At 36.1% G+C, this 14,994-nt stretch overlaps 2 protein-coding genes across 2 annotated transcripts in view; one reads left to right on the top strand and one right to left on the bottom strand.

The window, feature by feature from the left end:
* Positions 1-1,003: 1,003 nt before the first annotated feature.
* On the bottom strand, positions 1,004-13,952 carry LOC126812131 (39S ribosomal protein L1, mitochondrial). Its single transcript, XM_050538389.2, has 9 exons — positions 13,814-13,952; positions 9,583-9,730; positions 7,990-8,203; positions 7,176-7,265; positions 5,903-5,974; positions 4,677-4,797; positions 3,640-3,752; positions 2,530-2,611; positions 1,004-2,171 (listed from the first exon to the last, which is right to left on the bottom strand). The coding sequence occupies exons 1-9, from the start codon at positions 13,836-13,838 to the stop codon at positions 2,023-2,025; spliced, it is 1,014 nt and encodes a 337-aa protein (XP_050394346.1). The 5' UTR covers positions 13,839-13,952; the 3' UTR covers positions 1,004-2,022.
* A 99-nt stretch (positions 13,953-14,051) lies between these two features.
* The window catches only part of LOC126812086 (CCR4-NOT transcription complex subunit 6-like), a 121,725-nt gene continuing 120,782 nt past the window's right edge, over positions 14,052-14,994 (top strand). Inside the window, exon 1 of the mRNA XM_056098686.1 lies at positions 14,052-14,188. The gene's annotated coding sequence lies outside the window, so the exon portion shown is untranslated. The remainder of the gene's footprint in view (positions 14,189-14,994) is intronic.

Below are 14,994 nucleotides of genomic sequence, written 5' to 3'. Positions count from 1 at the left end.
TCCTCTAGATTCTCCACCATGTGGTATGGGGTTGTAGAGGCCACAAGATGACCAAGATTGTTGATGACTGTTTATGACAATCAGAGGGGCTAATTAAAATCAGCCATCTTACATTTCACTCCATCCCAGAATTCCATCTAGGATCAAAGCGTTTTATTAATGAAGGGAAGTAACTCAACACAAAGAACTCAAGAAGGCTGCAGACCACTATTCCTTAATATGAATAAGTTGGGTTAGTAGTTGAGTATTTGACAGTATCCCCTTGTCAGCAGTGTAGGACGGAGGGCCCCGACAGCTGTCTAATGGTTCAGATGAGACAAAAATCCTGTGACAAATTGGAATATGATATCATTTTCCATAAGGATGTGAGTCAGTTGAGATCGCTTCTCTTTTTTCTAGTCATTACAAGTGAATTCTACTTAAATATTGTACCTGTGGGGGATCAACGTACTGTCTAGTAATTTGGATGGGATGTAAAAACGACGTCCTGTGTATGTACACATTGGGAGGCAGACCACTATTAATTTTCCCATTGACTTCAATGTTAATTCTGGTCTTTTTGCCCGGCTCCAACTTTTCCCCAAATTTTCGTTGGGCTGAATGCTTTTCACTACAGACAGAGAAACAAATGGTCATATCTTTGCACCAAAATTTTAAGATACACAGCATTGAAGTAGCATACTAAAAACATGTAACTATCCGCTGTACATATCACCATAACCAATCTGTTAACTTTGTTATCCTACTGCCTCTAAATCATGAATATTTACCAAAACCTGGCAGAAATGTTAATTCAAACCACGTTCGTCCATTCTAGACCCAAAAAATCAACAAAAATGGGCATTCAAAAGGGGAGGAATAAGAGAGAGAGGGGGAATTGCGATAAACAGACGAACTACAATTTGTGGGTACCGAGAGGGTAAAATTTAATGGTGGTCTGCCTCCATTGATTTAAATCTTTGCATCACATTTTATCAAGCATAGTTTGACAAGGGACTAAAAATACATTTTATATCGACTGACATTTCTGTCAAACCTTTATTATTTTTTTTTTAAATAAGAATTTACTCAAATTTGAATGGTTCCTTTAATGACTGTAACATATACAAAAATATCACATCTCTACACATTTATCATTTCATTAATATTACAGTTCATGATCTATATCGCTAAGCAACAGTAGGATGTTAAACCCCATTTCATTTTCCTTTTATACCATTTGATTTACACCATTAAGCACATTCATATTGTGTAGTTTCTACTTTCAGAGGTTTCTACAACCTTGAAAGATTGTAGCTTGAACAACCTTGAAAAGTTATTGCACTGAAAAGCAATTAAATGTCACTAGTGAAGCTCAACGATTTCAGTCGAATATATTAAGTATACTTCGAGAATTTGGAGAAATATTTATTTTGCTTTCATTTAATAAAATAGAAAATGTTTATTTTATCATTGTTTGTATGAAAGATTCAAAACGGATTAGAGCCACATATCAAAATAATATACCCATTTTTGAATATGGCGACCATTCAGGGCAGAGATGTTTTCTCAAAGTAGATAGTCCTCTGTAGTGTGAACTGTGCAAATGAATTTTACTGGTAAAAATGAATTTTTAAATATGGCGGCCATTCAATACAGAGATCTTTTCTCAAAGTAGATAGTCCTCTGTGGTGTGAACTGTGCTGAATGGTTCTGTACTGGTAAAAACAAATTTTTAAATATGGCGGCCATTCAATACAGAGATCTTTTCTCAAAGTAGATAGTCCTCTGTGTGAACTGTGCAGAATGCTTCTGTACTGGTAAAAATGAATTTTCAAGAGGTCCGGAAATGCAACGCAATGTGTTTATCACCTTATCCACACTTACTCCACAGAAAACACACCTGATATTTTATCACTAGTGATTTGGTGATCCATTAAAATCACTACATGATCATGTCCAAACAATCTTATTTGTCTTCCCTGTCCATAGTGTTATCATTAATATAACAGTCACACACAATCTGACATTTCTTCTTAGTCCTTAATTTGTAGCAGCCATTTTGTCTTCCTCATCATCCAGTTCTTGTTCATCTTCCTGTTTCTCATGACCAGGAACGTAATCTTCCAATTGGAGAAGAAATCGTTCATCAGAAGGTGGCGCGATAATAGATAACTCCGTTACAAAGTGAACTGAAATATAAAATCATCATAAAGTATTGAAAGAGAAGCTATCTCTGATGCAAGACATTACTATAAAATGAAATGAAATAAAATGGAGTTTAACGGCCTTCTTTTCTGCACCAACTGGGCTAATGAAGACGGGAATATGTCATACAGTGTGATATGGGGGAAATTTTGCTTGGACAGCGATGCAATGGTCTAATCTTATATCAATTTCCAACTATCAACGGTTCTTGTACATGCACACTTATGTATACATAGGACCTTGGGTTCCGTCCCTTCCGAACGACTAGACAGATGTCTTACTCCCTGAGCCCGCGTGGCCCCCTGTTTCTACTACAATTTGTGATATAAATTTAATACCAACCTGTTTTTTGTGGTTTGTATTTCCATATAACTGGTATTAACGCTTTATAATTTGCTTCTATTTCTTCATCTTTCATATTTAACTACAGAAAAAAAAACCCCCAAACAAAATGTACACATGTATTCATATTTTAACACCCTAAAAGAGAGAGAGAGAGAGAGAGAGGGGGGGGGGGTAAGTCCACTCGACACAGGCTAGGTCATAATGGGACTAACATATGGTTCAATTTTATTACAATAATTCGCTTGTGCGTAGGGGTCTTTAGCACTGATCAGCAGTGGGAGGAAACAGGAGGACCTGGAGAAAACCCACGCGGTTGGACAGGTGACCGTACTCCTTGTCACGTACAACCGTGGAATCGAAACCACGTCATTTGACTCGATGACAGACCTTATGATACAGCACGCACGCGCTAACCATTTGGCCATGCACCCGCCTACAGAAAAAAAAAAAAACATGTACATATTTTAACCCCATAAAAGAGATAGTATCCTTTTGAATTCTTTGACCCAAAGATAGGTTGCCAGGCAACATAGGCAATAGGAGCATTTACAAGACACTGATATCAATTTCAACTGGATTGGATTATAACTTTCGTCACTCTGGCATTAACAACATTCTTTAATGTGAACCAAGGGCCACAACTCTAGAAATAATTAATGGAAATTGTTGATATTACATAGGCTTTCCTCACTTTACTAATGTAAAAAATTCACATAAATTTCATGAACTATAAAAATAATAAATACAGGAGAGAGAGAGAGAGAGAGAGAGAGAGAGGGAGGGAGAGAGAGAGAGAGGGAGGGAGGGAGGGAGAGAGAGAGGGAGAGAGAGAGAGAGAGGGAGAGAGGGGGAGAGAGAGGGAGAGAGAGAGAGATAGAGAGGGAGAGAGAGAGAGAGGGTTTAACGTCCACTCAACACACACCAGGTCATTTCGGGACTAATATATGGTTCAATTTTATTTCAATAAATCACTTGCGCGTAGGGGTCTTTAGCAGTGGGAGGAAATTGAAAGACCGTGAGAAAACCCACGAGGTTGGACAGGCGATCTTACTCCTTGTCACGTACAACCGGGGAATCGAAAGCACAATAAATAAAGGATCTACTTACTGTTCCAATGGGTGCCTGTATTTTACCAATATAATCAGTTTCTTTAACACAATTAAAGGTTATACCTTTTAAAAATAATTCTAACATTGCTTTAACATCTTCATTTAAATTACCTACAAAATATCAAATTTATGAAATTAAAGCAAAGTTACCTACAAAATATCAAATTTATGAAATTAAAGCAAAGTTACCTACAAAATATCAAATTTATGAAATTAAAGCAAAGTTACCTACAAAATATCAAATTTATTAAATTAAAGCAAAGTTTGTGAATTTTAACAAAATGTTTACACATGTAGCATTTCAGATAGGAAACCAGGATCCCATACACATAATGGCACTGCTTGTAAAAAAAAATCCCGATTCCAAGACGGGTCGGGAAGAAAGGCGCAGCTCATGCGCTGAAAATTAATAGGGTTCATCCTCTAATGAGTAATCACCCCAATGATTCCCACCAAATTTGAAAAACATCTGAGAAAAAGTACATCCTCTATTGCGTTCATAAGGTTCACTCTGGTATGAATGGTCTCAGAACACTGAAAATCAATACACACTATCGGAAAAGAATCTGTCGAAAACCGTAGACGACAATATACACCCAAAGTGGGTAGATGAATTTGTTCTGGAACTATCACAGTATAAAATGTTAATTTTGAATAGACAGTCAGTCAAAGCCTACCAAAAGATGTTCTGCTTCATAGCTTTCGATTGGTGGGTTGATCTGAAATTGACCAATCACAATATGGGCATTGAGGATGAGTGCCATATAGGGAAATGTATTTAACTACAGAAAAACCTCCCAAAATAATTGTGCATATGTATTCATATTTTGAACCCCTAAAAGAGAGAGAGAAAGAAAGAGAGAGAGAGAGAGAGAGAGAGAGAGAGAGTTTAAGTCCACCCAACATAAACTAGGTCATTTCGGGACTAACATATGGTGCACACGCTAACCATTCAGCCATCCAACCCCTCTTTATATCAGAGAAAAGTAAAATGTTGGTATAATTTTAATAGCAAAATTATATAAATAGACTTACCTTTTACTTTTAAAGGAAACTTTTCTCTAACTACAGGTCGTATAGGTATAACAGTATTTAACATATCAGGTACACATAAATAATGGTCTATATCATCCTTGTTTATCGCACCTGTTACAATCTACAAACAAACAAAATAGGCATTTTATTTCATTGATGTGAAGATGTGAAGAGGGTTTTCTCTGGGTCCTTCAGTTTCCTCCCAATGCTAAAGACCCCTATGCGCAAGCAAATTATGGAAATAAAATTGAACCATATGTTAGTCTGGAAATTACCTAGTTTATGTCGAGTGGACGTTAAACCCCATTTCTCTCACTCTTTACATGTATATATACATTTAATTTAATGCATACCATGTTCCCCAAGCTATCCAAACGTACAAATAGAGTTGTTGGATAGCCGAATGGTTAGCACGTACGCGCTGTATCATAAGGTCTGTCATTGAGTCAACTGGCGTGGTTTCGATTGCCTGGTTGTACGCGACAAGGAGTAGGGTCGCCTGTCCAGCCTCGTGGGTTTTCTCCGCGTCCTCCAGTTTCCTCCCACTGCTAAAGACCCCTATGTACAAGTGAATTGTTGAAATAAAATTGAACCATGTGTTAGTCCTCAGATGACCTAGTTTGTGTGGACGTTAAACCCCATTTCTCTCTCTCACACGACAAAATCTAAACTTGGGCAACCAAATTTATTTACTTTGTTCTAGAGAGAGAGAGAAATGGGCTTTAACGTCCACTCGAGACAAACCAGGTCATTTCGAGACTAGCATATGGTTCAGTTTTATTTCAATAATTCGCTTGTGCCTATGGCCTCTTTAACAGTGGGAGGAAACCGGAGGACCCAGAGAAAACCCTCGAGGTTGCACAGGCGACCCTACTCTTTGTCACGTACAACTCGAGAATCGAAACCCCATCAGTTGACTTAATGACAGACCTTACGATACAACACGCCTGAGCTAACCATTAGGCAATCCCCCACCCCCCTTCTTTGTTCTAGAAGAAATATATTATTCTTGTAGTTTGGATATTGTTTTTAAATGATCGTTACATGTATGTAAATAATGGCTATATAAATGATGGTCAAAATAATAAATCTGAAGTCTTAATGTTTTTCTTTTTTATATTAAACTGCACCTAATGACTGCCGAATACAAAAATTAATTATATCTCAACCTTGCCTATATCTGTTGACTTAGCCTCACTTTTGAATAGAAAATAAGAAATGTTTACCTCTTTGACTAATTCCCTGCCTCCAACATAAGTTGCTCCCATTTCTTTAGCTAAAGCTATATCTGAATCTGTCTAAAGAAATTTAAAACAATTAAACATACATTATGAAAGAGTTAAATCTGCCTATTTCAGGTCTTTATTTAAGCCTGAAATGTTATATAAACTATAAATAAGATGTTTATTAAAATGAAAAGACCTTAATCAACTCTCCATGTCATAGCTAGCCTGCGATATTTACTGGATTAGGATCCGATTTGCTGCTCAACTTTCATTCATGATTTAATCATGAAATGGATAATCAAGACCATGTTTTTTATCATCCGGCTTTAGTAATGATGGTCGAGGCTAGGCCAAAAATTCAATCTCTAAATTCTCAGTTCAGAGTATCAATTTGACTGAAATTTTCAGCAAATTCCCTTTACATTATCAAGTTTAAACTATTATAGTGAAGGCTGCCAGCTCTTTATTTAATCTCCCATAATAACTAGCTTCACTCTCTCACAGACAACATATTTACAAACCCATATATTTAACTTGTCACATCAGCAGATGAAGCTCAATATCACAGGCCAAAAAAAAAAAGAAAAAAAAAAAAAAAAAAAATTAAAGATGTCCAGTAATAGAAGTCCATCTAGAGTAACTGGCAATGCAGATGTTTTGTTACTTTTGTACTTTCGAACATATTTGTTTCATTATGAAAAAAGATAGTTTGCCAGGCAACAAAACATATGCCCACAACAGCTAGATCGTCCAACCCTCGACAATGCTAGTGTTGTCGCATATTTAATATTTTGTAGCTGATAGGAGCAGTTACAAGACACTGCTATCAATTTCATACAGATCAGATGATAAATTGGATGATAAATTTAGTTTTTAGTCTTCAACATAAATTGAGGAAATTCAATAGGCTTCTTTGTTTACTAATTTAAATAATGCTTATAAATTCAATACAGATCAGATGATTAAGTTGTTATAGCTTTCCAAAGGCTCTAAAACGTGAAACAAGGACAATAACTCTAGAAGTAATTAATGGAAATTGTTGAAATTAAACAGACTTCTTTGTCACACTGATGTAAACAACATATATACATTTCAAAAAGATTGGATGATAAATGCAGTCTGTAGAGTGTTCACAAGAAATTTTGAACGGCGGACGGACAGAGGTGACGACAATATACCACCAAATTTCTATAAAAATTAAATTAAAAAAAAGTGTTTTGATTTCTGTAGTTTCATCTCATTGGAATATTTGAAGTAGGCTGTGTGTACTTACTTCACAAAATACAGCCACCTTTTGCTGTGTTTGGTCGTCAAATTGATGGGGTAATAACACAGTTTCTCGGAAACCTTTAATAAATTTGGCCTGAAATCAAAGAAAAACAAGTGATATTCTCTATTTTGAACATGTTGTGAATCATATTTATAAGTGTAAAGTCAGGCCCTCCGTCCTGCAAAATTGACAAGGGGGAAACCACACCGGAAATTGTAAAACTGTATTAGCTTGATAACTTTGGGAGGGATCACATCGCTAAGTGGGTAAGAAGCTGGCTCGCTAGCCTGGAGGTCAGGTGTTCGATCCCTGCATTGGCCAAGAAAGTTCATCCAGATTTTCCGGCGTGGTTTCCCCTTGTCAGTGATGCAGGACGGAGGGCCTGACAAGGACAGCTGTCTAGTCGTTCGGATGGAACGAAAAAACGAGGTCCCGTGTACATATTGGCGTGCACGTAAAAGATCCCTTGGCAGTTGGAATTCGATATAAGAGTGGGCCGTAGCCCCGCTGCCCGGGCAAAATTTTCCTCATAGCACACAGTATGGCATATGTCCGTCTTCATTAGCCCAGTATAGGAGCAGAACAGTAGGACGTTAAACCCCATTTCATTTCATTTCATTTCATAACTTTGAGAGAATACTCTTCGAAATGTCAGCCAAATAAATTAGTATGTATGTATTATAATGTATTGCTCTAGGTACAGTGGCGACTTTCAGCTCTTTTATAAATTCCTTCGAAGACGAAGAGGATATCAATTTGAACCCAATAAACAGATTGCTACAAGGAAAGAAGTATCATTCACAAAAGAAATTCGAACCTTTTTAGTGGTTATCATGTCAAGAGTCATTTCTGCGTAAATAAGACCATCCATATTGTTTAACATTTCAGGTTGTGCTAATTCACGATGTTTGTGAATAGCATCAGCCATACTGTAGCGTCGTTCAGGATAATACTTTCTTATCCAAACATCGTCAACAGGAACTTTTTTTAAAAAGTCTTTATCCACTTTCTCTACTTTTTTTTCTAGGAAACTGAAAGAAAAAATGGTTGAATATTGAAAATAGATTGTTCACAAAGCAAAGTTCTCAAACGGACCTGGGGATCACGGTGGCTAGGTGGGTAAGATGCTGGCTCGCTAGCCTGGAGGTCAAGTGTTCGATCCCAGCATTGGCTGAGAAAGTTCATTCAGATTTTCCGGCGTGGTTTCCCCTTGTCAGTGATGCAGGACGGAGGGCCTGGCACAGACAGCTGTCTAGTCGTTTGGATGGGATGAAAAACCGAGGTCCCGTATACACATTGGCGTGCACGTAAAAGATCCCTTGACAGTTGGAATTTGATATAAGAGTAGGCCATAGTGCCGCTGTCCAGGCAAAATTTCCCTCATAGCACACTGTCGTGTATTTTGTACACGGTGAACAGTCCATTCGCTGATTACACTGTTTTGCCTATACCGTTTTTTTAGGACTTCGAATTTTGTATTATGGTTTGGATTGTTCGTACTTAGTTTTATTTTATATGCCTGTCTTCAAAAACCCAGTTCGGAGCAGAACAGTAGGACATTAAACCCCATTTCATTTCATTTCATTTCTCAAATGGACCAGCGGATACAGACAGCAGCAATATACAATAACATTATTATGTGGGCGAATACAATATTCTACAACGCCCAAATTGATAATGAAAACATTCATGTCTCAAATTTTTCGTACAATCTATTCTAAACACTCCCCATGTCACTGTCCAGTTATATCAGAAACTATTTATCATGACCTGAGAATACCCCTAAAGTATCCCACCTGTCTCAACAGGATTTATAATGTTTTCGTTGATAATAGTTTCTCCCATATGGTATTACTGGTTAGGGATATCAGCTGTTTTGGCCACACATAGAAAGCATGCCTTGGATACAAAATGATCATTAATCCTAGATAACAGCAATATTTTCTAAATAAATTATTTATCCATTTTTGGCAATAATTAGAAAACAGCAAACCCGTTTAACCACATTCTGGATAAAAGGGATCACAAAGAATTTAAGGAGGTGTAACTTATTTGTATGTTTGAGAGAGAGAAATGGGGTTTAACGTTTCGGGACTAACATATGGTCCAATTTTATTTCAATAATTTGCTTGCGCGGAGGGGTCTTTAGCTGAGGGAGGAAACCAGACGACCAAGAGAAAACCCACAAGGTTAGACAGGCGCCCCCTACTCCTTGTCACATATAAACCGGGAATCGAAACCACGCCAGTTGTCTCATTGACAGACCTTATGATACAGCGCGCAAGTACTAACCATTCGGCTATCCAACCCCTCTATTTGTATGTTTGGATAGCTTGGGGAACATGGTATGCATTAAATTAAATGTATATAAATACATGTACTTGTATTGATACTTTTCAGAGTTACCTACCCTTTTTTCTGCCTTCGAACATATTTATCTTTACTCTGAGCATGACTTGGAGCCTTGAGTCTTTGTTTCCCAGATTTGAATCGAATTTGTTGACAAGTAACCGGAGAAATCAATTCTAACGATCTGACTCTCATGCACTGTCGAATGGCTGAAAAATACATGAAATCATTTTTTAATAGTTAAAACTTTTATCTTTGAGATGGACCGGACTATTGATTCAATCCATTACATTACTGGTTTGTTTACATTCATGCTTAAAGATACATTATATAAGATTTAGATAAAGAACTAACCATTCTTGCTTTAATAGTTCAAAGATAGGTTGCCAGGCAACAAAACATACGCCCACAGCAGCTAAATCGTCCGAGCAGTTGACAAGGGTTGTCACATAATTATTCTTTTGTAGGTGATTAGGGGAATTTAATAGACAATATCATACAGATAACATTATAATTTTCGTCGTTTGAGGGTTCACAAGGTTCTAAAAACAAAAACAAGGGATGTAACTCTGGAAGTACTCTACAGAAATTGTCGAAATTCAACAGGCTTTTTCGTTTTACTAATTCAAATAATGCATATAAATTTCATACAGATCGGATGATAACTTTTGTCGTTCGAACGTTCACAAGGTGCAACAAAGTAAAACAAGGGCCATAACTCTAAAAGTAATTGACGGAAATTGCTGACATTCAATAGGCTTTTTCATTTTACTAATTCAAATGATGCATATGAATTTCATACAGATTAGGTGATAACTTTTGTTGTTCAAGCGTTCTCAAGATTCAACAAAGTTAAACAAGGGCCATAATTCTAGATGTAATTAACAGAAATTTGCTGAAACTTTTACTAATTTAAACAATACATATAAATTTCATACAGATCGGATAATAATTTTTGTCGTTAGAGCATTCACAAGGTACAACAAAGTGAAACAAGGGCCATAACTCACAGCGTAATCAACGGAAATTGCAGAAATTTGATAGGCTTCTTCATTGTACTAATTTAAATGCCAGATATCCATTTCAAACAGATCGGATGATAACTGTTGTCATTAGAGCGTTTACAAGATTCAACAAAGTGAAACAAGGGCCATAACTCTAGATGTAATTAACGGAAATTGCTGAAATTCAATAGGCTTCTTTGTTTTACTAATTTAAATGATGCATATAAATTTCATACAGATCGGATAATAACTTTTGTCGTTAGAGCATTCACAAGGTACAACAAAGTGAAACAAGGGCCATAACTGACTGCGTAATTAACGGAAATTGCTGAAATTCAATAGGATTCTTCATTTCACTAATTTAAATGATGCATATTAATTTCAAACAGATCGGATGATAACTGTTGTCATTAGAGCGTTCACAAGATTCAACAAAGTGAAACAAGGGCCATAACTCTAGACGTAATTAAAGGAAATTATTGAAATTAAATAGACTTCTTCGTTTTACTAATTTAAATGATGCATATAAATTTCACACAGATCGGATAATGACTTTTGTCGTTAGAGCATTCACAAGGTACAACAAAGTGAAACAAGGGCCATAACTCACAGCGTAATAAATGGAAATTGCTGAAATTCAATGGGCTTCATCATTTCACTAATTTAAATGATGCATATCAATTTCAAACAGATCGGATGATAACTGTTGTCATTAGAACGTTCACAAGGTTCAACAAAGTGAAACAAGGGCCATAACTCTAGATGTATTTAACGAAAATTGCTGAAATTCAATAGGCTTCTTCGTTTTACTAATTTAAATGATGCATATAAATTTCATACAGATCGGTTGATAACTTTTGTCGTTAGAGCATTCACAAGGTGCAACAAAGTGAAACAAGGGCCATAACTCCAGAAGAAATTAACGGAAGTTATTGAAATAAAATAGGCTTCTTCATCTCACTAATGCAAACAACATATATCAATTTCAAAACAATCAGATGATAAATGTAGCCTGTAGAGTGTTCACAAGAAATTGTGGACGATGGACGGATGGACGGACGGGGGTGACGGCAATATACGACCACATTTCCATGTGGGCGCATAAAAATAGATAATGTATAATGAATAATTTGAAAATTTCAATCACATTACTCTATTGCAAGCGAAGATATTAGCCTTTGGATATTTGACAAGATGTGTGCAATAATTTCAAATAAGGTACTGGTTGTTCAAAGCTAAGTCTCGCTCCTCTATTTTTAGCTTAAATCAAAATATGGGTGAACTGTTCTAATCTATTTAATATCGCAGAAATCCATCGAGAGTTGATTATGGCTTGGATCTGTTAATTAATGTCTAATTATTAATTTAGAAAACATTTCAGGCCTAAAGAGTTATAGAATCATTTATTGCTCAGTTTGGGAGTAAATCAAAAAGTCTGATTTATGTATGTCATTTTCAGACTAATGTTAAAGGAGCTAAATCGCTAATATTTGAGAGAGAGAGAGAAAGAGAGAGAGAGAGAGAAAGAGAGAGAGAGAGAGAGAAATGGTTTAACGTCCACTCGGCACAAACCAGGTCATTTCGGGACTAGCATATGATTCAATTTTATTCCAATAATTCGCTTGGGCGTACAGGGTCTTTAGCAGTGGGAGGAAACCGGGGGACCTGGAGAAAACCCACGAGGTTAGACAGGCCACCCTACTCCTTGTCACGTACGACCAGGGAATCGAAACCATGGCCCACTTGACTCAATGACAGACTTTATGATACAACACGCACATGCTAACCATTCGGCCAACCCCACCCCCTCCCTTGTTACAAATTGAGCTGAAATGCATTATGGTAGGGTGACCCACCCTAAATAAATATCTCCAAATATCTCGACAATTACGCCACAATATTTATATATATGCCAAGCCTCAAATCAGTTTCACACAATTATAGTCACTAAATAAACGATCATGTACTTAATAAGCTATGACCATTAATCATCTATAAATAATAGACTGAAAACTGGTTCCAAGTGTCGTCCATAACATCCAGACACTTTTGAGTAAAAGATAGGTTACATGCCCTTGTTTTGAAATTAGTCTCGATTAACCAGTCTATCGACCATTCTACGTCTGATTGACAGGTCGGGATAATAAAGACTACTTTTTTACGAAACATAACAGAAAGCTAGAACAAGAAATTGAATTTAGAAATAAGCACTTTAGCCAACTCAACAATTGTTTTAAGAAACTTGTAAAAGTAAAATGAAACTACTGTTAGTATCATGTTCCTGCTAAAAAAAGTGATTCAGAGATAATATTTGTACTAAACCAAAAGATGCCGCTCTTAACGGTACAGTTAATGATAAAGCAATTTAAAAATTAAAACAAACGTAATTTCTAAAGCTGCTGTAATAACCAAGAAGCTAAATTTTACTGCTATTCAAAATCGTCAACAATAGATTTTTTACGGCTGTAATAGTTGATATATTTGTAGAGAATTGCACGTGCCATGGCTATTAATCGACTCAAAGAGAGTGCAGGGTATTCAGAAATCAGTTCGAGACACGCAACTGTAGCGTGCACATTTAGCCGTGTCGAGACCAACTTTCTGTAGAGTGCACGGGTCACCCTAATTATGGTACACGTTTCGTGTACCAATTGGAAACTCACAACATCAAGCGACTTGAAGAACAATGTTCTACACATTCCACAAGTCCTGTCAAACGGTGACCCCATATTCTTATCTGGAGAGCATGCGCAATAAATACTATCGGTGTAGACTGGAATAACCAGACGCTAGAGACTGACACTTCTGGCGTATTTTGTCGAACATAACTGCTTTGAAATTAGAGTAAAAACGGAAATGATTGTATGTAAATCAGTTTATTTACATTCATATCACATTATTATTATATACGTTGCGACCCATTTGTGTCAATTTGTAGGTCCCAAATATTAGCGATTTAGCTCCTTTAATATTCATTTCTTAGGTTACACTGCAATGTTAGTGGATTGGTGAGTGTGGCTGGGGTGTGATTTTGCCATGACACAGTGGGACATTTCACTAATCAATTTGTTGTTTGTATAGGCCTACATTCCAGAGAGGAGCCGGCCCGATATGAGTTGCTTGACAGATATTTTCATGATTCATTCGATACGAAATGATGCGTGACAATGAATTGGTTTTTGTAAGGTGAAATAATTGATCGTTTCTAAAGATCGATCTCTGCAATAAGATCATTGTAATGTCCGTATGTTACTTTTCTTCGAAGAAAAACAGAAATAAAACACAAACCCTTCTGCAGCATAAGGGCAGCCATTTTGGAAATTTCGGATTTATATTTTATTTTCGTAAACCATATTCCGTTGATTACTCATTAGCCGTTAGCATAGTAATACTCATTAGTCATTTACACTGTTATGAAGATTGTTTGTTTAAAATAGTTTCTCATTTCCGATTATTTTCATAGCACTGGCCTAAATAAACTAGCTTTGTATAAACAAGTCAACCAATCAACGCATTCGATAGATTTCGCTCGTGCATTTTCCCGAAGTATTTTGTTACAAGCCTTCACATTAGATCAGCCATTTTCACGAACCAGAAAGTACATTCACAGCTGAGCCAGAAAATATTGCCAAATTTATTTCTTTGAAAGGGTTATCGATGAAGGTAATGATAAATTATTTCAATTTTTCCCTTTATTTGATTGTTTTATATCGTTTTAGGTTCTGAAACGTTGTCAAACTCGAGAAAGCTACCCCAGAAGAAGTGAAAACCTATGGAATATTCTTTACATGAACTTATTTTTATTCTTCAGAATTGAACTTGCATATGCTGCAAAATGCATCTGTTAGTGACAATATGCTCACGTTTTCAAATTTTATTTTTAGATTATATGTTCAATAGTGTTTATCCAATTTCAAAATATAAAACAATTGGATTTATTAAGAATATATCAGTCTTCAGAAATGAATGACAACAAAAATAAAATGAGGTTAAGTAATCAAATTTGACTGTTGTCTTAAACAAATTAATTAACTGTATCCTAAAATTTTAATTTCCTAGACATGACCTTAATATCATTTTGCCTGTGATTTTCTAGAAGACTCACATTCGCTGTGAAATTATCTAGGTGGATTAATTGCTCTGGTTTTGATAACTGCATATAACAACCTTGAGGAGTATTATGATGGTAATATGTGAAGTAAACAAGTATGACCTATTTATAAATTCTGCTAATTGACCTGAGTATTGGATCAGATTAATCTGACATACAAAATTTACTTTCCTTGTCTATTATACATCAGTTTCCGTTACATGACAACACTTCAAATGTTTTTTATCGGTTGAAGTTATCCTAGTTTGTATAGCCTCTATTTGTATGAACTCTAAACTAATAAAATGAAACTTGAGCAAACATATTTTGACGTCATTGATGATAAAAGAGTTATTAGTGTATTAGTAGTTATTAGTAT

The sequence above is a fragment of the Patella vulgata genome, chromosome 2 (assembly GCF_932274485.2).
Source record: "Patella vulgata chromosome 2, xgPatVulg1.2, whole genome shotgun sequence".
Classification (NCBI taxonomy): Eukaryota; Metazoa; Mollusca; class Gastropoda; family Patellidae; genus Patella; species Patella vulgata.
The sequence above is the reverse complement of the archived record's forward strand: the minus strand, read 5'-3'. Positions and strand labels throughout refer to the sequence as shown.

What these genes read in the sequence shown, in the direction of transcription:
- LOC126812131 (XM_050538389.2), bottom strand. Translation starts at nt 13,838, where the DNA reads ATGGCTGCCCTTATGCTGCAGAAGG. An exon ending in GTTCGAAGGCAGAAAAAAGG is followed by an intron (nt 8,204 to 9,582) that starts GTAGGTAACTCT and finishes TTTTTCTTTCAG; the next exon opens with TTTCCTAGAAAAAAAAGTAG. An exon ending in ATACAAACCACAAAAAACAG is followed by an intron (nt 2,172 to 2,529) that starts GTTGGTATTAAA and finishes TTTATATTTCAG; the next exon opens with TTCACTTTGTAACGGAGTTA.